At 45.8% G+C, this 25,171-nt stretch overlaps 1 protein-coding gene across 1 annotated transcript in view; it reads left to right on the top strand.

Moving 5' to 3' along the window:
* The window catches only part of hgo (homogentisate 1,2-dioxygenase), a 67,383-nt gene that overhangs the window by 8,667 nt on the left and 33,545 nt on the right, over positions 1-25,171 (top strand). The window contains exons 3-11 of the mRNA XM_070538577.1: positions 3,119-3,207; positions 9,607-9,715; positions 11,576-11,635; positions 12,202-12,293; positions 12,541-12,575; positions 12,701-12,780; positions 17,232-17,331; positions 18,731-18,852; positions 20,553-20,657. Of these exons, the coding sequence (XP_070394678.1) occupies positions 3,119-3,207; positions 9,607-9,715; positions 11,576-11,635; positions 12,202-12,293; positions 12,541-12,575; positions 12,701-12,780; positions 17,232-17,331; positions 18,731-18,852; positions 20,553-20,657 (792 nt within the window). The remainder of the gene's footprint in view (positions 1-3,118; positions 3,208-9,606; positions 9,716-11,575; positions 11,636-12,201; positions 12,294-12,540; positions 12,576-12,700; positions 12,781-17,231; positions 17,332-18,730; positions 18,853-20,552; positions 20,658-25,171) is intronic.

Below are 25,171 nucleotides of genomic sequence, written 5' to 3'. Positions count from 1 at the left end.
TAAACAATAAATTCATAACATTCCGCGTTCGACCAACTGTTACTGGTTTCAAGCCTCCATCTTCCTGTGAACCTCTCCCTTGTTTTGGATCTGAAGTTCGGCCACGGAAAGGGGTCTGCTATCCCAAAATCTTAGCTCAAAAAAAAAAGAAAGAAAGGAAAAGTAACGAGAACACTAATCACTCTCAAAAGTCGATAACGAAATAGCAAAACAATGACAAAGCTAATCTATGGATCACGGAGAATGATAGACAGAAAAATAATTAAACTGTGGGACCACAAGAACAGCACGAGCGGTAATCAAATGCCATACTTCGATCGGGCTATACGAGACACGTCGTGGTGAAAGGTTCCAAATAATTTTCGGCTAAGTACTTGACATTCTTTAATATGCCTCAAAAGCACAGCGTTCTTTTTTTGCATCCCGCCCTAATCTGAATGGGGTCATCACGACCGGGAGACGAGCCCGTGACCCCTCGCTCGGTATACCAGAACGCCATAGTCACTGAGCCATCGAGGCAGTTCCCCCCCTCCCCCTCCCCCCCTTTTTTCTCTTTAATTTAAGGAGGCATTTAAGGCATATAGCAAAGGTGTATTAGGCAGAACCGATATACGATCCCGCATCACGCAGAAGTTTCTGAAACGTTCTTAGTGAGAGTCCGCTTGAGAGGTTTGCTTGAAAAAGGGTTCTACAGTTGGAAGGGCGGCAGGGTTCTTGATGCAACAAATAGATAAGATAACAGCTAGCACAGAGCAGGAAATAATAATAAAAGAAGATCTCCAAAAGACTGACAGTACAGCGAAACCGAGAACATAATAGCAAAAAAAAAGTTAGAAAGAAAAAAACAAGTTCCTGAGGCTAGTAAAAGGCGAATGAAGTGTTAGGCATGTAAAGGTGGGACATGCACGGAGAGAAAATACATTTCCTTATTACGGCTGTAAATGAAAAGAAAAGTCGTTGGTTTTTTACCAAAAACCACGTGTGTTAAGGGACACACACACAAAAAAAAGTATCCGACGATTACGATAATCCCTAATGCGAGATCTGAGCGCAGCTGGATACGTGCTTTCATTTCGCGATATATTGTAGCGCAGAATTTGAGACCCAAATCACCGCATCGACTGGCAGTGGGTCAGTGCCGTCAGCGCCTTCGCAGAGGGTGGGGCAGTATGGGAACGCTGGCATGATGAGCGGCATCGGAGCCAGCTGTGGAAGACGATGACGTTAAAGAACTCCAGCTGGTACAAATTATTCCGAAGTCCCTCACTACGGCGTGCCTCACAATCAGATCTTGGAATTGGCACGTAAGACCACATAATTTACTTATCTTTCATTTAAGAAGATGACGACGAACGCACGAGCACTGACACGAGCACGTTCGTGCGGTTACGCCGAGAGACGCCTACGCTCAACCCAGGAACGGGCGCCTAAGTGCTGCGCTCTAAAACACATTGAGCCGTGTTAGTAAACTGCCCGTCTGTCAGTCATACCATAAAGGCCATTGTAATCTTGAGAGAGCGCCTGATAAGTCGTAAAAGAAAAAAGAAGCGAGAGCGATAGATGGGTGGCGACCCCACGTTGAAGTTAACGAAAGTCCTTACCATGACAATCAGTGATTTTGACGGTGTCTGCTCTGACCTACTTCCGCTTTCCTTTTTTGTTTATCGGTAAAGATGTACTGCACTTTATTATAAAGGAGCCAAATAGAGAAGTTAACGAGGTTCTAAATCTTTCACTGCGTTCACCATACAACGGCGCAAAAGGGAGAAAATACATTGAAATCTGGATATCACACCGACGTGTATCAGCGCAGGAGTTCGGGCGTGAAATTAAAGAGAAAAAAAAAACAGAAATGGAAGCTTCGCCTTCGTTTTCTCTTCTCGTAATTAACATTTAACAGGAAATTAATGAAGATTAGAATATAAACTGTTTTAGGGTTTCAGGTTAGGGTCCGTTTGAGGGTCGACAATATTAAACCCTGCATAAACCTAAATATAATCGGATCAGCGGCACCAGTCACCCCGTTTCGAAGGGTAAGCTCAGATCAAAGCTGCAGGAATCATTGAAGCCTTTTTCATTGAAAAGATAGTGTGACTACATATTTGCTATCTTGCAGAACTGCACTGATCATTCTTTTTTTTCGCTTATTCAACGACGCCTAGCATTTCTCGATGAACTGCTCACCGCGAGCAGATCATAAAAAGGATGCCATATTTTTATTCCGCTTTTTTGTTACATTTTTCTTGGGATGTAGACGCAATATCGACTGCAAGACGACGCCGAGTAGTGTTTCCATATAGTAGCCAAACGCTATACTAAAAATAAAAGTAAGAAAAACAAACAAACGAAACGGAGGTCCATGGACTTGCGAAAAAACACTTGCGCATAGCTATAGGTAACATGCGTGCCTATCCGATGAGTGTGTAGTAAATGAATGCGTTGTGCTGAAACGTTTACGAGGAAAAAGCGAGGCGCGCCTCTTGCCGCGCAGCTGGCGGCCGCCTTGAGCACGCGTTGTTGATTAGACTACGCAGCAAGCTCTTTGGCACCCGTACGTAGGCTACGAGTTTTTTTTTTCTTTTTTCTTTTTTCTTTAACGTCACATACGCGGTCGTCCTTGGCCTCCCTGGAGAAAGAAGCGCAATGGCCGAGCAGTCGTGCAGCTCCAATCAGAACTTGGTGAAAGGTTGGTTAAAGAAAAGAAAGAAGGAAAGAAAAACGAACGTGGTATTTGTCAGTTTATTTGTTATATACGCCTCATGCGGCTTCCCACAATCCCCACACATGCACTTTTCTAAACAGTCAAGCAGCTGTTGTTCAGCGTTGAACCAGTACCAACTCGCTCAGCTTTCAGTTCCATAACGCATCTAACAAGTTCGCAAGGCGTCGTGGTGATGATTCAGCGTCGAGGGTCTGCGATACAAGCACATAACCGGCCTTGAATGTAGCCGACACGCATACCTGCAACAGCGGTCGCTGTAAAATGAATCACGAAGCCGTCCACTATACGCGGTGTCGCTTGAAACTAGATGTGTCGCTTAGGAACCACAAATATACGAACTGTTGTCGTCACTGCACCGTTTAACTTCAGCGTGGAGTTTCGTCCTCTACTCCGCAGAATAACCCGCAAGTGTGTCCTTACGGTCTGTACGCGGAGCAGCTGTCCGGGACTGCCTTCACGGCTCCCAGGGAGACCAACAAGAGAAGGTGAGAGGCGCGACAATATAGTTACGCGTACATGAACCCGATAGAGTCGTGTCGAATCGGTTTGTACGGTCGAGTCGATTTGTCGGGTTGAAAACTGGCCGGTCAACGAGGGTTCGTGTGAACGCTCGGGCCGAGCAAGTGTCGAGGCGAGTTAATGCGGTTTTGTCAACCCGCCTAAAAATGGGGCTCGCTGAACCCGCTTGGCAAGATGCACGCAGACGGAGTCGGAAGACAACTGGTCAGCTCGACTTCCGATTCGACTCGCTCGCGTCGAGTTTGGGTAAACGACGAAAGTCGAACTGTACCAGCGGAAAAAGATAACAATACACGTGCAGAGAGCCTTGCGTCTACGAAGTTGCTTTGTGTGCTGTATTTTACTTGTGTAAACTTTTGTAAACATAGGTAGAAAATGAATACATACTTAGCCATCTTTCACCACTACTCGTGTAGAACTAACCACAATATATGCAGATAAGAACAATTATGCCGTGTTGTAATCCGTTCAAGTTTCTGATTATTTCCCCTAAGCATCTGTGGAGGTTTACGATTGTATATATATATATATATATATATATATATATATATATATATATATATATATATATATATATATATATATATATATATATATATATATATATATATATATATATATATATATATATATATATATATATATATATATTGGGCGCATTGGCAAGTTAAATGCTAAAATAGAGTAATATTCCAACTGACCATATTGTATAATGTACTTAGTAACTTCACGTTTTCTGGTTCTTTATCGCTGTTACTGAAATTGCTGAATAATTGCTTCGGTATGATTGTTTGCTAGTTAACTACTTAACTACTTAGTTCGTTTGTTTGCGTGTTTGTTTGCTTCCGTGCTTGCTTGCTTGCTACTAGGAGGGACGTCCTGAAAGTAAGTTTAGTAAACTGTTTTGTAAAGGAAAGATGGTACACCAGGTGAAACAGACAATCGCCATAAGAATTCGCGCTCGTGGCTGGTTCAAGGACGGAGGGAGCGTCAGCGGAGACGCGTGTGCAGAGCCCCGAAGGCGAGAGAGTATACAGCAGACCGGCGTGCCCGAGGTTATTCAAGCACAAATCACGGTGGCAGACAGACGTGTGCTGACAACACGGTCTCCAATGGAAGCGCGTGCTGTTATCCGGTATGAATGGGCCCCTGTTCCCTGCATTGAAGGCCGCACTCTCGGGACGTTGCGTCCAACACAATGCTGAGACAGAGCAGGCCGCGCGACATTTCCTTGCATCGCAGGGCACCAAGTTTTACCAGAGTGATTTCTTCTGATTGCACGCTACGACAAATGTCTCAAAATAGTGCGAGGTGTACAGCTCATGATGCCACGGTGTATTTTTTTTTTGGCAATAAAGAAAGTTTCCGTGTGAACATAAATGACGAAACTTACTTTCAGAACGTCCTTTGTATAATTATGTTGCTGTGTTTGCCTTCTGACTGACGACCGAAAACAGCTGACATTATCGGTATAAAAATAAACAAAATTAGACCGACGTGCTCCGCACTGTAAGCGTGTGGAATGTGCGCCTAGGGACCTAGCTACAAAGATTTGCTTGTGGCTTTCGCAAAGAAGAAACTTGTGTCTCATGCTGTGACGTAGCGAAAGTTCAAGCGCAAAATTTCGGCTGGCTTCACTAGAATAGGCAAGTCAGCGCTGAAAATGGAGATGTCCACGTCGTGGATGATGACACCAGTAGTGGTGTCACTGTCCAGGGGAATATGCGAGTGGACCTTCATGCCGCCAAGTTCCGTGAGTTTGCTCAAAGTTCGCAGCGCAGTCTCATGTACAACGTCAATAGCCAATATAGTTTTTCGTGTGTTGACTCTGACGTCCGTGACTTGATTTGGCGTCACTGCTTCAAAGAGCATCGAGACAGACTGTCTGCTGAGCATTGAGTCGCCTCAGGTTGTCGGTAGCGAGTCCCGGTACAAACAGAATCGTACTGGCTGAAGCATTCGGAGTTTGTACCCGCAGTCGACGTGATTGAATACAGCTAGGCCCTGGTGTTTCTTCGTTTCGTCTTGCGGCTCCTCACAAGCTGAAAGTCGTTATCGGAGAAGTCCTCACTGCTGAGCGAGTAGACACTGGTATCGTCGCGGTCGGTGTCGCTCTGAAGGCAAGTGCGCTTCCTACCCTAGCCCTACACCTACCCTAGCCCCGCTATCTTACACCACTGCTATCCGCGTTTGTACCCAACAGACGCGTGTAAAACATGCGGACGCAGAGCAACGCTGCGACACATGCTCTGGGAGTGTACCGGCAACAACGGTAATCAAAGCAGCTCCGTTGGCGACGCGTCCATAATCGCGGCTGTTGCCAGAGTAGAAGGCTCGAGCTCCGTTCTTCCCGACGCCGCCCCGGATGCGGGAGCCGCCGGGGACCTTCTCCGTAGGCGTCGCCGCCGCTGGGAGGCGGCTATCAGAAGTTCAGAGCTGGCAGACCAGCTCTGGGCCGTCCGGCAAGCCGAAGATGCCGCTCGAGTCCAAGAACTTCGAGCCGTCACCTGAGGCCACCACATCAAGAACTGCCGGACTATTCTATACTAAAGTTTCTTCTTCTTCCTAGCCGCAGCCACCACTGAAGTCGCCATCCCCAGTAGAAGCGCGGGGACGTCAAGTTGCATCCATGCCGTAACCCATGAGGGGCTTCCCCGTGATATGCACAGAAATCAGGCGAAAATATATAGTTGAGCCGGAAAAACAGCGTTCTGGTTTGAAGTCACTTCGTCTTCGTTCGTGATTGATTGTAGGTCATAAGGCAAACGAGTTGTTCAGGGGAAAAGAAACGTTACAGCTGAATACAAGTCTCTTAATTGCTCGTTTACTGCAGCAGACACGGCACGGACGCTAATGGCTTTGCGCGAAAGGTCATTCGAGCACAGAATGGTTGCACAATGCTGCTGGCCTAATTTTTTTGGGGCGCGCTAAGCTGAGTGCGTCCCGCTCTTTCTTTATATATATAACTAGTGTTGCGGGAGCATTTAAAAGAAAGCTATTTCATACAAGCAAAAGACTACCTCTGGCGCACAATCAAGCGTGGATTGGACGCGTGGTGCCGCTGCCATTAGTGCATCCACTACTTTTAGGGAACAGCTGGAAGGCGAATCCCCAGTGTACTGCCTAGTACAAAGCAGTTGTTGCTCTGACAGCGCTAGAGAAAAGAACGGTACGGCGTGGCAGCTTAGTAACGTTTCTCACATTTTTTTCTTCAGTAGCATTTAGTAAGCGCAGCAAACGAGAAATCTTGGGATAAAGCAGTTCGACAGCTTGTTAAGACTTCTTTTTTTCTTTTCTTTTCTGTTTCTTCGTTTCTTTGAGATCTGTCTTTTTTCTTTTTCACATTGCACTGCGTGCAAGAAAGTCGGCTAACTATACTAGTATGGTTGGGAACGTTGTACTAAGCTATACTAGTGTGTGTCGCTTCATTCGCTAGTTTGCAGATGCTTCACTTCGGCAAAGCTCTTTGTGCTCCTGGGAAGCAGGGTTTTCTGAGGTGCACATTTACGAATCTTTCAAACGTGGTATAGACCCAATAGCGCGTTTGCCGACGACTAGGAAACGGAATCCGAACACGCGTCGAACCGTTCAGAGCGTGAAAGGTTAAATGATAATTATACACAGTAGAACGTGAGCTTGGTTGGCGGATTACACTCGTTAAATGCCGAGTATGTTATTTTTCTCCAGCTGTGGTGCGTTTTTTTTTATTTAGAAAGGAAGTAAGTATAAAAGAAAGCGAAGTACAAGGAACGTGGTCCTTGAAGCTACCGCGCGTGCGGTTGGTTAGGGATTTTGACAGCATTCATATGGCTGTCAAAATTCGCGCCGTTATGCAGCTCGAGAATATATTCTCAGGGCTCGTTAAGTGTTTCTCGATAAAGTGATCGACAGCTAGCGTTAGAGCAAGGAATGTCGCTGCATATTAGGTCAACGATTTTTGACAAGTGAGCATGACGAGTCCTCTTGTAGCAACGTGGTTGATCACTGCAGGCCTCCATCTCCGTGTTGAACCTTTGTCTTGTACGAGTTTGTCTCAATAAATAAGTATTGTACTGCTTTTGAATGTATGCGGTAAGACTAAACGTTGGACGTAGTAGTTCTGCGGAAACCCGCAAGGTGGAGAGAAGTAATGAAAAACAGCGTTCTGAATAACATACTTTTTTAAAAACTTGTCACGGAAAAATACTGGTCCACCGAGGGTACAAAACATGCTACGGATTCAGCTTCCTTCTTTAGTGCCCTTTTCAACGGCCCCAAATGACTTGGCGAGAGCTATCATTCGGGAAGTCAGCGGTACGTGCGTTTTAATGTACGATATTCAGTAATCATCGTATCATCATCATCATAGTCGTCGTCGTCGTCATCATTATCATCGTCGTCGTCGTCGTCGTCGTCATCATCATCATCATCATCATAATCATTATCATCATCATCATCAGCCTGGATAAGCCCACTGTAGGGCTAAGGCCTCTCCCATACTTATCCTACTACCCCGGTCATGTACAAATTGTGGCCATGTCGTCCCTGCAAACTTCTCAATCTCATCCACCCACCTAACTTTCTGCCGCCCCCTGCTACGCTTCCCTTCTCTTGGGAGCCAGTCCGTAACCCTTAATGACCATCGGTTATCTTCCCTCCTCATTACATGCCCTGCCCATGGCCATTTCTTTTTCTTGATTTCTACTAAGATGTCATTAACTCGCGTTTGTTCCCTCACCCAATCTGCTCTTTTCTTATCCCTTAACGTTACACCCATCATTCTTCTTTCCATCATTCAGTACTATCACAGTACCCCCCTTAACGTTACACCCATCATTCTTCTTTCCATCATTCAGTACTATCATCAGGACCCATCATTCAGTACTATGCGTCAGTAAATACCACGATTTTTACCCTCTGCTGAAGTGGCTTAACGAAAACAAAACGTCATTTGTTTGTCCGTGTAAGGGATATTATGGATAATGCTTATTTCTTAAATTTTAACTTTCTTTAGTATATCAGAAGCCAAACCCGCGCGATGTGGGAGTTTTCAAGTGGGCCCTCGCTGCGCTTATACGCACGGCGCTTTCGCAGTGAGTCTATACAATTGTTCAGCGACAGCCGGCTGCGCAAAAAAAACAAAAAAACAAAAAGAAAAACAAATATATAGGTGCCTCGAGCGCGACATGCGCGACCGCGCAGCTGCGCTTGGACTGATATATATATATATATATATATATATATATATATATATATATATATATATATATATATATATATATATATATATATATATATACATATATATATATATATATATATATATATATATATATATATATATATATATATATATATATATATCCACAGCAACTGGCTTTGGTGATAGAGACACTAAGCGTTTAGAGGGGGGAAATGTACCCCAGGCCTCGTTGTTCTAAGCTGAGGAAGCGGAGGAAAGTACTCGTGAGGAACGACAGGAAACTGTAACACGCGCTGCAGATGATGCATATTGCGGCTATCGAACGTTCCATTTCACGCGCGTTCGATCGTCGTGGCGTAATCGCGGTGACCTGATTGAGGGACGCTGTATAATGTTTTGAGCCGCAGTTCAGTGCAGGCAGCAGTGCGTGCGTTAGATTTGCGGCTTTCGGACAGCTCCAATTTTGTTTACGTTCAGTGATTAATTTTCTTTTGAGATATCGTCGTCAAAAACTGTGGTGCTCAAAATTTTGTGGTGTTCATATTCCAATTAACGCGGAACGTTCCACTCAAAGCACCTCGTGAGGTCGTTGGATCACATCAGCAGATGACTAATAATAATAATAATAATAATAATAATAATAATAATAATAATAATAATAATAATAATAATAATAATAGTTTGTTTCCACAAGAACTGTTGTACCACGTTGCGGGGGCAAAGAGGGGAAAAACTTGCTGAAGGCAACTCACAGTCAATCAATCAATCAATCAATCAATCAATCAATCAATCAATCAATCAATCAATCAATCAATCAATCAATCAATCAATCAATCAATCAATCAATCAATAATGACTTTGGTTGATTGATTTAATGAATTATTGATAGAAATTTTGATTAGATCGACAAACTGACGCACTTATTTAAGCTTTTTGCTTCCAACTATACGTGGGGGGAATGATCCGCTAGAGTTTATGATATCCAAATTTTGCGACGTGAAAATGGCGAAGTGCTCTTGGAGTGAATGTTCACCACAGGGTCACTCTTGCATTTTGCCTCTGCGCTAATGTGGACGTCGTAGTTTGGAATCGAGCCCGCGGAATCGTGCTTCACGTGTACATACATATATAGGGCACATTTACAGAAGTGTGATCCACACTAATGCGTGTCACTTCCTTGCAGTTGGCTGTACCGTATCAGGCCGTCGGTGCAGCACGCGCCATTCACCAAGTACAACGGGAGCAAGAACCTCAAGTCTGACTGGAACTCCAATCACCCGAACCCTAACCAGGTACAGCATGGGTATATCTGCGTGTAACGAAACTTGTGCGTGGCAGTATAACGTTATTTCGGCACGTATACGACATCGCTCTGGCAATAATTCTTGGCTGAGGAACCGCTTTAGCGGCATTCTTAACCTTCCGTTGCACGCCGCCGCGAATTTCGACCAGCCACCACAAGCTAGGTATGGGGAAGCGGACCAATCGCAGACGCCGGCACCACCCTCCTCATCCGGTTATTTATATTTAGTGCGCTGGCTCGGCCCCATCGAAGCTTCTTATCCTTGAGCGTGCCCCTCGCCTCCTGTCAGCCAATTAGATTAAAAAAAGAAACGCTAAATGTAGGCAGTGTTATTCGTTTTTTTTTTTCAAAAATCAAATAAAATGGACCTCGAACAAACGAGGAGAGCATTTGATTGGGCGGTCCAGACAACGCTGCGGGTCACCGCAAGATGCGTCCATTGGTGGTTCCGTAAATTTTACGTGAGGAGATGGTAATAAAAACAGATTGGAATAGTTTTACAATATAGGGCCACAGAATTGGCCGTCCAGATCACGCGATTTATATTACAACGCCGTAGGACATTTTTCTTTTAGGTTTTTTTGAAGCCTAAGGTTTATGCCAACAAGCCGACGACCCCCCACGCATTGAAGGAGAAAATTGAGCGTTGTGTCAGAAGTTCAGCTACACTTATGCAAAACGGTCATCAAAAATTTTAACAAAAGAGTGCGTATGTGCCAGCGAAGCCATGCAGGCCACTTACCCGATAGGCTATTCCATACATAACCATATACTAAATATACGTTTTGAATCCATAAAAATTTACAATTTCTAATTATAAACCTCTGTTTTCCATAAAAAATACTTCTTGCGTGAATTTTAGGAAACCCTTTATTATTATTATTATTATTATTATTATTATTATTATTATTATTATTATTATTATTATTATGCTACAACAAGCCGTACATACCAGCATGGCGGCTTTGCCCGGCCTGACGATAGATGGTGCCACTGGCCAAAGATGGCGCGTCCTCATGAAAATTGCTCATATACTTGCGGCAACAATCAATAGCAATGCCAACAGTTGAAAAACGAAGCCGTGTGAAAAAACAAGCGACAGAAAAATATCCCTGCTTTAGTGCAACCCTCAAGTCTATGCTTAATTTGAATAGGCCAAAGGAACAAACATAGATAAAGCAGATCCTGTCTAGCTTCTTTCTCCCGTCTTCTTTTGTCCGTGTTCTTTCGCGCTGCTCAAGTATAGCTGCGAATGAACATGCGGAATTTCGTAAGCAGGCTTTCCCATGCACCTACCTCGCCCTAACCAAAAATGGCTGCAAGTGGAGACACGCGTTTTAAAAGTTCGGATGGTTGTAGGGAGCGGAGAGTGGCAGGTATGACGTCACGAGCTCGTATGTTGACACCTTAATTAGATCCTAACCAGACGCCCGCCATTTTGGTTAGGTCAAACGAGGTGTGTGGAGAAGTGAACTTGCAGCTAGGTATCGCATAGCTTCTGTTGCTTTTCGGTCATTTTGCTTTAGCATAATTCCAAAGTGGCTTAAGGGCATGTCGGAGTGGGCTGGTCGGTGACTTTCCATAGTCGTTGTGCTTAATGCAGATGAAGTGCATATGACATAAATGGACACTGCGAGGACAAGAGTTGTCATCGTCGCTCGTCCTCGTTGCCCCTACCTGTGTCGTGTGTCTTGCATTTGTGTTGTATACCCGAGCACCGTCCAAGGTGACGTTGTTTCAATCACATGCTGAGGTTGTCCGTTCACCGTGGACAGCAACTGTACTTGTGTAGCTCTTCGGGTCGTGTGCAAGAACGTTCTGGCACTGGATCTGTTTTCCTGTATTTCAGCTCCGATGGAAGCCTTTCAACATTCCAGAGCAAGGGAAGACGTCTGTCGACTTTGTTGACGTAAGTTGAGAGACAAGCTTTCGCTCATTATTACGTTTTTATTATGAGAATGTAAACGATAGTTAAATTGCCGAGTGCGTCTTTGTACACTCGCTAAATGGCGCCTCAACTTGTCAACGTAAAAAAATGGCTTTGCAAAGTTTATCAACACAAGAAATTTAGGTTAATTTTTTCCCCTGGAATTTGAAGCCGATAAACAGCATTTCAAGAAATAATAGTAATAAGCAAACAAAAAGCACCCTGTAAGAGAAGAGAAAAACCAAACAAAAAGTAGCTCAGAAACCTGACCCAAATTTATCTTAAGCCCTGCAATTCAGTAATGTCCTTCGTCGAATTTGATAGAAAGGCACAGTGACATGCTTTCGACGTTTTCGCTTTGTACTGACGTGTAAGACTTTTTGCGTTTCGAAATGGGGCAAAAAAAGATAGTTGCATTTTGTCCTTGAGCTTATCTCACTGAGAGAGAAGGATTTTAACGATAACCTAACAAATGAACAGCGAATTTCCTTTCGTTTCCGATTGAAGGCTTCCCTTTAGCGTGCCACTCCATCGTTTCTTTTATCCAGGGTATTAACACTGTGTGTGGAGCAGGTGACGCCAGGACCCGCCATGGGGTCGCCATTCACGTGTACTGCTGTAACATCTCAATGAAAGACAAGTAAGTCTAGAGGCAAGTTTAGCATTAAAGTGAAGCTGCATTTATGATTGTAGTGTGTTTCACTTTTAATAGTGTGCGAATACAATGTCTAGTCGAAAGCAATTTCAATTGCACATTGCTCAGGAGGTCGAAGCAAGCATTTAACGCTAAGCGCACTGGGAGCTGAAGGTGCCGCAGCTCTGAAAAACAAGTTCGCGAAAATTCTCACGTTTATTAGGAGATTTATTTTTCTTTCCTTTTTTTCCAGGGCATTGTACAACTCAGATGGGGACTTCCTAATAGGTGAGCTTTCAACCTCTTACTGTCTTTTTTTATTTACACGCGCGGTTAACCCCTGACCTTAACTGCGAAGTTGTGCAGTGTGGATGGGCAACGAGTGTTTACTGTCTGCTCGTTGTGCCTTGCAGTTCCGCAGCAGGGCAGCCTGAACGTCGTCACCGAGTTCGGCAGGATGCACGTGAACCCGAACGAGATCTGCGTCATTCAGGTGGGCAACAAAACTTTCGCTCACTCGGATAGTGTTTTGTCGGTACTCATTCTTGAGAAGTCTTAGGAGTGAAAAAAAAGAGAGAGACGAGAAAAAAAAACACATTGGGTTGATTGAGAAGTCTTTAGAAGGGAAAAAAAGAGAGAGAGGCGAGAAAACAAAAACAAACCATTGGGTTGATCTTCGACCCGATGTGCTAACGAACAGCAGTGGGAAAGTCTGAGCCCGCGTTTGCTCATTTGTACAGCATTTGTACGGTGTGTACAGTACTCAGTGTACAGTACACATTGTACAGTACTCCACGACTGTCTGCAACTGTGTCTTCGTTAGTTCGCGATACTTACTGCTCTCTTTGCTTGACCATTTCTCTCTCTCTCTCTCTCTTCAGATGGCCTCCGCATTCTGTGTGGTCTGGTTTCTGGCCCACTCCCTCTCTACTAGAGATTCCCTTAGCTGCCTTTCTGCATCCGCCTGCCGACGTTTGATTTCCCGCTGCGCTTACGTGCAGATGGTGTGGGCGCGTTGGTAATGAAGAACGCCGCTAGCTGCATTCTTCTCCTCCCCTCTCTCTTCTTTTCCCTTCTCTCTTCGCTGTCGAGGAAAGAGCGAGCGCTGATGAAACGGACACTAATGGAAACGATAAATTGGTTTAGGCTCGTAAAGTGTTCTTTCAAAACTATATTATCATTATTTTTGCGGTGAGATAACTAGCGCAAGTAAAAGAAAAAGATAAAGGACGTGTTTTTCAATTTCACGCTCAGGATTCTCGCGCCGCTATACATCAGAGAGATGTCGCTAATTCAAAGTTATTTCCACGTATTTTCGCTGCTTGTGGCGCAGCAGAAGTTCTTTAAACTTGCCACGTTCAGTCTTTGGCTACTTGAGAATACAATGTAGTCAATTCTTGTTGTGCAAGAAATCAAGCAGGCGTGAGCAGGCGCCGTCAAAATACACTACGTCCCGGCGATCTGGTGCGTGAACTTCCCGGTGGCTTAGCCACCGGCGTTTTGTCTTCTTTTTTTTTGCATTTTTGCGTTTTTTGCGTAAACCAGCTTGCCAAGCCTCCGCTGACTGCAAGAATGGCTTTCCTTTCGCAATTCTTAAAAATCTTTTTACTAATACAGCTAAACTTATTTTTATCTTTAGTGACTGTCCTTTTAACGCTTCAGTTTCATTTTATTTGTTATTTCGCTTCGGTTTGAGTTTATTTGCCCATTTGTGCACATTCGTATTGGAATGGAGGAGGAGGCCCCAGGTTATAGAGCTCTATGGTGACGTCATGTCCGTAGGACAGCGGTGCAGTACATATTAAAAAAAAAACATCACATAATAAAAAAATAAAACTTTCAGTAGAGAGTGGAATTGGAACTGTGTATTGTTACGAAGAGGAAGCCTAAGAGGGACACGAAGAGGTAGTGGTAGACTGTTTACCACTTCCTCTTCATCTCCCACTTGCGCGACCCTGTCCTGTCCAAATGCACCGTAACAATAGTATTACAGTAAGAAATAATAAGAAAAAACTGCACGCTAAAAAGAAATATGTCGGCAATTAGGCAACTTACGGAATTCGCCGGTTGGGTGCTCCTATTTGTGCACTTGTCCGCTCTTACTCTTTCTCTCCCCTTTTAATTGTTTCCCTCGTCCTTCTTCCACCCCATCCAGGGGGTACTGTTATGGATATTGTAAAATCCCACCACATTGTCAAATTCGTCATTTCGTCAGCTCCGATCGGGCCGGAAGGTCGCTACGGCCCCTGTGACTGACTAAAAAATTCCGCCAATACAGAATTTGACAATACGACGGAATTTGACAATGTCTAGAACAGCACTCCCGCTGTGCAGTTAACTGCTACCATGCCACGCATGGAAACCACTGTTGACCATTTATCGCGACATGTGCAACTTATTGCCTGCGTGAAAGCATACAAAACAGCGGCGCAAACGTTTGATATAAACCTTTGTAAGACTGTCTACCCGGTTTCATTACCTAATTTTCCTCTAACTTTCTGCTCGAAATTTTCCTACTCGTAATTCGCGTTGAAAGGTCATTTAGATAGGCTTCACTCGCAGCATACTATCTCCTTCGAGGTGTTAAACCACCGATAAAACTGCAGGGCTGTAGCCCTCTCAAGATAAATCTGAATTTCTCAAAAGCCAATCTGAAATAGTGTGAACCAACTTCACGTAACTTTAAACCACAATACCTTGTAAATATAACGCGCAATTTGCAACGGCTTTACTCATTCATACGAAGCATTATTACATACTCCAACGAAAACCAGAACTACGTACCCTTGCAACATCTAGTGCACACACTAAAAGGTCCACTGATCATATTAGGACTGAATTGTCAGAATAATGTTCAGTTTCGTAGTTAACGTATGTGACGGTGTACTCATTTATTTCTTTACAATATGACCTTACAGACTTACATAAAGCTTTGCAGAAATGCGGTACGCTACAGTGTTAGGACAACCAATGAACGGCGCGACTGATAAGTGACACTCGCGACACAAATAAAATAAACCGAATTTCATTGCACGCTGGCAGAAATTCGCCGAGAGAGAGAGAGAGAAACAACTTTACTGGTCCATTGTGAACTGAAACGCGTTAAGCGTCTGATGGGGTGGCTCCCTCTTCGCGGGCTCCATATGCTTCCAGGGCCGCCTGGCCCCTGTGGATCAGTCGGAGCTGGTCTTCCAGGGCGAGGCTGGACAGCATGATCTCCCATCGCTCGGAAAGAGTGGGGATAGCAGGGGTGTTAGTTATGGGTATAGGTGGGGGGTGGTCAATGGAAAAATTGCACTCTCCTATGACGTGCCGAAGGGTGCCTAATGCATTGCAGTGAGGACATGTGTTCTTATATCTCTCTGGGTACATTTTGTTCTGGAGGCAGGGGTGGGGAAAGGATCCTGCCTGGATTTGCCTGTATATTGTTTGTTCGGCTCTGGTCAAGGAGTGGTGGGGGTGCGGGAATATCTTCCTGCCGTCCCTGTAATATCTGACTATATCTCTGTAATTTGTGATGGGTTGCCATCCCCTTGCCTCCTCCTCGTTGGCCCGGGAGTTTAGCACTCGGGCCTGTTGATGAGCATATTCATTGCCCTCAACTAAGGAGTGAGCCGGGACCCAAACTGATTCGATTGCTTGTTTAGGAGGCGTAGCTTTACCAAGAATTTTTAGTGCCCCAAGGGACACCCAGCCAGATCTGTAGTTCTTGTATGCAGCTTGTGAGTCCGTGACGATCTTGGTGACGTTTGGTTGCAGGAGTGCGAGAGCTATCGCTGCTTCTTCTGCTTCCTCCGAAGACGGAGTGTAGATTGATGCGCAGGTGACCAGCTTTTCTAGCCCGGTGACCACGACTGTTGCCCTCGTGGAGCGTTTCGATAGAGAGGCGTCTGTATATAAAACAGTGTCGTCTTCCTCCAGGGTCCTGGAGATGGCTCTTGCGCGGGCGTCGCGTCGTCCGGCATGCCTTGTGGGGTTCATGTTGCGTGGTAGTGGTTTGCATTCCAACTTCTCACTCAGCCTTTCGGGTAATTGGTCGTGGCGGGTGTAGTGCGATTCTTGCCATCCTAGCTTGCGGAGGACGCTTCTGCCCGCCTTGGTCTGGCTAAGGCGTACCCTTTGATTGGATAGGTGGGCTTCTACGAGCTCGGCTACTGTGTTGTGGACTCCCATTTGAAGTAATTTTGTCGGGGATGAATTTATGGGAATACCCAGGGCCTGCTTCGTGGCTTTCCTGATTATTGCGTCAAGTAGTAAGACGTCCTTCTTGAGGAGCTGCAGGTACGGCGCCGCGTAGACGATTCGTGATATAACAAAGGCCTCAACGAGGCGCAAGGTGTCCGATTCCTTCAGACCCCTCCGCCTGTTGGCCACTCGTCTGATCATGTTCAAGATTTGGTCTGACGTGAGCTTCATTTTTCTAATCATGGCTGTTGCCTTGCCGTCTGCCTGGATCAGGAGGCCCAGGATCCTGAGTTGTGGTACCGGGAGGATCCGGTTCCCTTCCAAAGTGATTTCTATATTTTCTGCTTGGGTACTTGATGCACGTGGTCTGACAACGGTCAGCTCCGATTTTTGAGGCGAACAGCAAAGGCCACATGTCTTCACATAGCTGTTGATCGTGTCAGCCGCTTTTTGGAGCGTGTTTTCTATCCAGCCATCCGACCCTACCCTCGCAGTCCAGAGGGTGATGTCGTCGGCATATAATGCGTGGCCCAGACCATCTATTGATTCGAGAAGCTTGGGCAACGGCAAGAGAGCCATGTTAAATAACAGGGGGGAAAGGGGGGAACCTTGCGGCGTTCCTCGATCCCCCAGGTAGATCGGTTGGGATGTCTCCTCTCCTATTCTGATCCTTGCCGTTCGGTCACGAAGAAAGTCTCGGATGTAGTTGTAAGTTTTCACTCCACAATTCGCCGAAGCAAATTGCTCTTTCTCTTTCAGCAAGGAATGCGTTTCCAAGTGTACGTATCCGGTCCCAGCCGCGGCTACATCCTCGAGGTCTTCGACAACCACTTCGTGCTGCCAAACCTTGGTCCCATCGGTAAGGTGCCAAGCATCAGCTCATTTTATATATTTTATTCCGGGTGACGAGAAAGGAGCCCGCTTGACTTATACTGCATTTATCCGCAGCTGTCCTTGCACGAGCTTGAGGTTTCTTAACTTCACGCGGGTGAAAGATGCCGGAAGGCTAGTTTACACATCTGTAACCATGATCGAAAGTATGCGGACCAGGGTGTCTGGGAAAAAAAAATCAAAAGAAAATCGAAGCCGTATTTGTCGACAACTCTGACTGGCAACCTGGAACTAATGAATGCAGTGCGATCTTTGCAATGCTGTCTGAAGTTTAGTCTTAAATTTCAGGTTAGAAGTCAAGACATGAACAATCATGTTAAAAATAAATTTCGCGGGTCCCTTGGCCGACCTTATGAACGCGTAACTCACCCGACTAGCTGCGCTCGCTTTGGTTCGGCAGTAAAGCAGACAGTTGGGCGAGTCGGTTGACGTTAACACGCTAAACGGCTCAAGCTGGACGAAAGACACGGGAATAAGGATACACAGGACGAGCGCTTTCACACAGCGTTTGTCCTGTGTATGATTCTTTCCGTGTATTTCCTCCCGTTTGCGCCGTTTAAAATATGGTCTCGGTCCGGGCACTTTTGAATACGGCTGTACAGTTTTCGTGCCGCATCGCGTCAACTTTTGTCCCCGTAACAATAACTTCTTTCTTGTTTCTTACCCAAGAGAAGTAGCAGGCGAATGCACGCTTGCTTAGGCGAAAATCTCTGCCTTTCCCAAGCAAATTCTCTCTCCAGTTTATGTCCAAACGATGGAAGTCGCCTGCTCTCAGGGCCGTATTTCACGATCCTATAAACTCGGTGACATCTAGTCGGTGTCGTGCAGAAATCGTGCGGCTAAAACTTTCTGGAGAGATATACAAATTCGGACTCCTCATTTTCAAATATAATTTCTTCAAGCGTTTTCTTCCCTTCTGACCATGGCCTTCGCGTTTTCTGTACCTCGGAGGCCATGCTCAGACTGACGCGCTCGTTACTATTAATTAAGGCGCGACACTACCGCCTTTACTTTTTAGTTCTAGCAAATGTTCATGAGTGTTCGCATCTTTAATAGCGACAAGGACTTGGAGCGGAAACCTCTCAATGGCCTTCATTTTTTCTGAATGTTCTGAATTTCACTGCCTAAATTTATTATGCCTTTGCTCCCTCGTAATCCTGTGTCAATTTCTTCGGATGGTGAACGTGCTGCAATGACACGTTTGGTACCTTGTGCTCCACCACTGTCGAACAGCGACGGTTCTTGTAACCAAGTTTGAAACGATCGCACTGCCGTAACATGTCTGTGTGGGACTAACACGCATCCATACCTGTTCTACGGATGTCATGAAAAGAGATGCTGCTTACACTGCGCTGTGTATGCTTCAGGTGCCAACGGACTGGCAAACCCCCGCGACTTCAAGACCCCGACGGCTTGGTATGAGGACCGCGACGTGAACGGCTTCGTAGTCATCAGCAAGTACCAGGGGTGCCTCTTTCAGGCTTCTCAGGTCAGTGCTAATTACATGACCACGCTGTGCGACGCGCTCATTATGAAAACTGATGAAGGTTATGCATCACGAAATTGTGCCCTCAATCATGAGAAACACTTAGTAAACAGTACGTTACGGCTCGCTGACAGACCGGTCACAGCAAAAGTGAAAGAAGGCACTCTTCCTGTCGCCGTCTGTGTCCTATAGTTTTGTTACTGTCTAAAATGTGTTACTGTCAGAGACACCGTAAGGCTAACGTAGACCACCATGCCTCGAAAGCTGAGAGTACTAAGGCGATTCTTGCGATCCATATTTATAGGAATGCCGCATCGCTGTCCGCAGTGTATTGAGGTTTAAAGGGGCGGCCCCTGACTACAAAAAAACAAAACAAAACGAAGTGTGGCTGTACTTTAACAAAACAGAATTTGGTTGACAAACCCTGGAGCCTCACCTGAGCGACGTGAACATTTCTGAATGCAGAAAAAAAGAACAAGAATAAAAAATGTCCTGCTTTTGCTAGTAGTGCCGAAATCTAGCAAAGAGCCAGGCATTGTCGAGCCGGTTATAATCATCTGTGAAACGTATTTTCCGCCACGTCATTTCCAGGAAAAAGCGGAAAAAACGTCGGATCGGCGTTTGCTTGACAATAAAGTCGAACTTTTAGCAAAAATAATGAAGAAATAAAAGTTGAAATGACTATCATAAAATACACGACTAAGGAACCGAGACAAACGCCTGTAGTTTGAAAATATTTGCAGGGATATGTGCGCATTCTGCTGCGAATAGTGTGCAGTATGTATTTCACCCTATTTGTTCGCCGCTCAAATTTCAGTGTGGGGTTTATGTATTTTCTTTTTGTAACTGGGGGAGGGCAGGGGGCTTTACTTTTTTGTATGAAAAATCTGTGGACATAAATTACTTACTGTTGCCGACCACTCTGATATACCTTGGATGCGGGCTTTTACCCTAGAACACCCTCACAATTTAAGGCGTATTTTAGTATTTCGTTTTTCTTTCCGGCAGCCATATAATGTTAAAAAAGTTGCAGCAGAGTCCTAAAAGAACAGCAACTTGCGTTCTACAACTAATACCTTCGCAAGAATCGTTGAAACTGAACTACCGTGTCCCTGACGGCCCGCTGAGGAGCTCCGGATGCCGTAGCACCAAACGAATCAATCGATCGCGGGACAGCGACCATTCACGGGGGAGTCGACAGAGTCCACAAATTTCGTCTTTCGTTGGTCTCAGTGGCCCATGAAGGTACACAATCCGCCAACGCGAAAGGGAACACCGGGTCTGTGTTCAAAGCCAATATTTTCCCTGTGTGTGCTTGTAGTGAGGAAAAGTTATATGAGTGGGGCTCTTCAACAGGAGAATAACATTAAAAAAACAATCGCGAGTGATGCCCAGAACAGTGGTGACGGACAAACTAATAATAGAACAGGCGACAGTGTGACAGACACTGTTTGGCGAACAGTCACATTTTTCGACCCGATTTACTGGTGTGATAGCCCGCTTCAAATTGCATTATCATCCGCATCATGAACATCACCATAAGGTTCTAACTTGCACCTTTGCAAGAATCGCTGTTCGAACTCTAACCAAGTGTTGCCTTTCATATCGACGGGGAGTGTGCACGTGTGCTAAGTAATAGTCTGCGTGAAATGACGCGCCAGTCTTGTAGTAATGCACCTTTTTTCTTCTTTCATCCTTTTCAGAACCACTCGCCCTTCGACGTGGTCGCGTGGCACGGAAACTACGTTCCGTACAAGTACGACCTGGCCAAGTTCAACACCATTAACACAGTCTCCTATGACCACTGCGTGAGTCGTCAGTTTTTTTCGTTGAACGGTACCACCGTCTTCAACGTCACGTGACTGCTACTTCCTCCACTATACCTTAACGCGCAAGCAGCGTTAGCAGCAGAGCTTAGCTTTTCCATGCCCAGTGGTGCTCGGGGCACTTCACGGTGGCACTTGAATGACAAGTATTCACAAGTGCCCCGTCACCCGGGGGTACTTAAATGGCAAGTATCTTACAGAGCGGTAAGTCTCGCGATATCGGTCTGGTGTGTCTACAACGTGCAGCACCAGAAAATCACTGCCATGCTTCTTGAGACCAACCAGCTTATGTGACCATTTGTGATAGCTTAAGGATTAACACTTCATTGTGTGTATGTACGTGCATATTGTGCACTTTCCTCCTCCCCATTTCTCCTTCCTCGGTGCAGGGTAGCCGACCGGGCTCAGCCTATACTTAACCTCCCTGCTTTTTCCTTATCACTTTCTCTTTCTCTGTTTAAGGAACAACAACACAAACAGTTTTCTCGCCTCCCATGGAAGCCAGGAAAAAAATTCCTATTTATTCCTGAAAGTTAACGGTGAAGGATTTTTAAAGAACCAGTGTAGTCGTTGACCGTGTTTCAAAAAGAGCATGTGCCCAGCCTGAAAGCGCTTAATCCGCTTAAAGACACGTGCTTGTTTCGCGGCTGCAGTTCGTTGACACTCTTCTGTGTGAGACACGAAGAAAAATTAAGTAACAAGATATCCTAAAAACAATCAGGCTAAGCTCCGATCTGAATAATGATTCTAACGATCAGGCTAAGCTTCGATCTGAATAATGATTCAAACAATGAGGCTAAGCTCCAAATAGTGATTTTAAATGGTGACAAAGACTTTTTTTTTATATTTCGCTCACGCGTAATAATTATTTGTTGCAGAGCAGAAAAAAAGAAGATATCACATGTGGTGTCTGCAAAATTAATTATACTTTTTATTTCTGACACAGCGTCGGCCATAGATTATGCCGGCGTAAGTAGTGGATGCGCATCTGTGCGGGAACACGTTAGCTTCGCTTCGAGCATCCGCTGCTATATTTTTTAGCTACTTGCATGCTGTCAGGATTGGGGGCTCAATCCCTTCGTCCGTGGTCCTTTGCCAAGATTGGAGTACGGCATGAATTCGAAGGTAGCTGGCCCATGCCGTCGTCCAACTTATTTACGCTGAGATCGTTGATGAAGTGAAGAACTGCTTCTCATCGAGAACGAGGGAAAAGGGTTTATTTACAGAAATTAACTCAGTCTAACATGACTGTTTGAGAAAAAGAGTATTAGTCCAACAGGACTGCATGAGAGAAGTGACTCAGTCTAACATGACTGCTCAAGAGAAGTGTCCAACATTCGCACAACCACAGTTTTTATACACTCGATCCGCCGGTCCTACGACGCGGCGGCTGTTCGTTTACACATCACCAACTCGCAGCTGCTCTGAAGATCAGTTTACAGACACAAAGGCACACACATTCCGTACACAGAGGCAACCGCACGGGGTGCCGTTCCGGGAAACTGTCGTTGTCGATCGCGCGTCGCTCATTGTTCCGAGCCACTCCGAACCGTGAGAAGCACAAAAATAAGCCGTTCCCGCGGCAGCTTGACCAGGCGGGTCAAATCAGCTCCGCGTGGAATCATTGTCCACACACCGAACTCGTCCCGTCACAATGTCGAAGGAGCTGGAGGGAGGCGGCGGATTCCAGCGCAAAGGTCGCTTCTTTGAACGCCTCGCAGCTGCAGCGACGGAGAGGGGGAAGTGCGCGTCTTGCACCCCTTGTCGTAATCGGGTGGCAAGGTGGCAATCTTGTTGCGCAACTCGCCGTTCTTGACAGCGCCTCCATGGCCCGAAAAGTCTCGACTGTCTAGCGCTGACAACCGCTAGGCAGGAAGAGAACGGCTGCTGGTCAAGGGGGGGATTGATGTCTTGGCTCGCAGCGACCACCTGTGCATTGATGTCACCGCCCCAAAACATCCAACAAGGACAGGCAACTGCAAAATGAACCCCACAACACGGCTCTGCGCCGAGATGACGTGCATTGGCTCTCACTTTAAACTCGCTAGGCTTCAAAAAAAACAACAACAACATAAGTGCAGAAGCAAACAAAAAATGCTGCATTTCGCTATGCCAATTTCTGAAGCAAATTCCTGCTGACAAATTCAGCAATCATGGAGGGAATCCTGCTAAATGAGAGGGGATCTTCTTCGCTGAATAAAATTAACACTAGTAACCCTAAAATTTAGGCGGGACCCCCAAACGCAGAATTCAAATTAGCCTGCTCAAACCATCCGCATTGCTATGCAACTTTCCCTTCTTATATCTAACGGAGAAGTTGTACTCTTGGAGAGTGAGGCTCCATCGGAGCAAGCGGCCGTTTTTGTGTGACATTTGATTGAGCCACGTCAGAGGACAGTGGTCGGTCTCGAAGATGAACTTCGCTCCGTACAAGTAACACGACAACTTCTGGGCGGCCCAAACCAAACAAGCGCATTCCTTCTCTGAAGCGCTGTAGGCTTCCTCTCTTACATTTAGTTTACGGCTGGCGTAGAGGATAGGATGCTCCTCGTTATCGTCGCCGACTTGACTAAGCACCACGCCCATACCTCTGTCGCTTGCGTCGCATTGAACTATGAATTCCTTTGTGTAGTCTGGCGCGCGAAGCACAGGGCGAGAAACCAATAGCGTCTTCAAACTTTGGAAAGCGTTCTCTTTGTCCTTATCCCAGTGTACGTTACTCGGTGCTCCCTTTCGGAGGGCGTCTGTTAATGGACTTGCCAATTGCGAGTAATTCGGAATGTACCGTTGATAGTACCCCACAAGTCCCAAAAATGAACGAACGTCCGTTTTCGTGCGCGGCTGAGAAAAATCTCCAATCGTAGCTATTTTCAGCTCAGCCGGCCATCTCATGCCCTGACCAACAACATGGCCCAGATAAGTAACCTGCGAACAACCAAACCTACACTTTTCCGCTTTCATCGTTAAGCCGGCTTCCCTCAACCGTGAGAACACCTGTTTGAGGTGCGATACGTGTTGTTCCCAGCTGTCCGAAAAAATGGCTACATCATCAAGATAAGGTAAGGCGAACTCCTGAAAGTCTTTTAGGACAATATCCATTAACTTAGAGAAGCTAAACGGCGCGTTCTTCAGCCCGAAGCTGAGTGCGAGAGGGCGAAAAGTGCCTACAGGCGAGATGAATGCAGCATAGCGGCTGGCACTTTCTGAAAGGGGAACTTGCCAGTACCCCCGCACGAGATCTATAGTTGAAATGTATTTAGCAGCGCTAACTCTTTCAATTCGTTCCTCAATGTTGGGTATCGGGTACAGCTGATCCCTAGTGATCGCATTTAACTTCCTGTAGTCAACACACGGACGAGGGTCCTTGTTAGGGGTTTCTACGAGTATTAGCGGTGACGTGTAGTCACTCTCAGCGGGCTCAATAACTCCCAACTCTAGCATGCGCTGTATCTCTGCCTCCATAATCTCTCTCTGTCTTGGAGACACCCTGTAAGGTTTTGATCTTACTGGTTCGGTAGAGGTCAGCTCAATTTCATGCGTTATCAGTTCGGTTCTACCCGGCCGATCGCTGAATCTGTCGAGATATTCCCCTAACACCCCTTTTAGCTCATCTAGCTGCTCGGGTCTTAGAGCATGCGAGCTTACCGAGTGTTCTACTACTTCTTCTAGGCCGATTTCAGAGTTGGAGGTTGCCCTATCCTCCTTAAACTTGGTACCGATGCCATCCGGCTCTTTGACAGTATAGTTTACGACTCCGCTCCGCTCTACATACGGCTTCATCAAATTACAGTGATATATCCTCACTTCCTTCCTGCGACCGGGCATTCTCAAAGCATAGTTAGTTTCTGAAAGTTTGTGCAACACTTTAACGGGCCCGTCCCAGTGAACTTCAAGCTTGTTCTTTCTTGAAGGTTTGAGGATCATTACCTGGTCTCCGGCGTTAAACGTACGAAGCCTTGCATTCCTGTCGTAATAGAATTTGGCGTTCTTTTGAGCTAGTGCCATGTTCTTTCCGACTAGTTCTTGGGTTGCGCTTAGCCGTTCCAGTAAATTTAGCACGTATTCAACCACGGTTGGACTCTCCCCTCTTTCCTCCCACATCTCTCTTAACATTCTCAGTGGAGAACGGAGTGTCCTCCCATACACTAGTTCTGCTGGTGAGAGCCCTGTCGCTTCATGTGGAACCGTTCGCAAAGCAAACAAAGTTGCCGGCAGACAGTTCTCCCAGTCCTCCTTGTGCTCGTAGCAGAGCGCACGCAAAACTCGCTTAAGCACCGAATGCCACCTCTCTACACTGTTTGACTGAGGGTGATAGACAGAACTGTGTATTAACTTTACCCCGCACTTTTGCAAGAATGTGGAAGTCAGTGCGCTCGTGAATACTGACCCTTGATCTGCCTGAATTTCGGCTGGAAACCCAACTCGTGCAAACACTGTCAAAAGCGCGTCTACTACTTCAGTGGAGCTGAGCTCTTTCAAAGGGATTGCTTCTGGAA

This window comes from Dermacentor albipictus, chromosome 5, assembly GCF_038994185.2.
Source record: "Dermacentor albipictus isolate Rhodes 1998 colony chromosome 5, USDA_Dalb.pri_finalv2, whole genome shotgun sequence".
NCBI classification, from domain to species: domain Eukaryota; kingdom Metazoa; phylum Arthropoda; class Arachnida; order Ixodida; family Ixodidae; genus Dermacentor; species Dermacentor albipictus.
The sequence above is the reverse complement of the archived record's forward strand: the minus strand, read 5'-3'. Positions and strand labels throughout refer to the sequence as shown.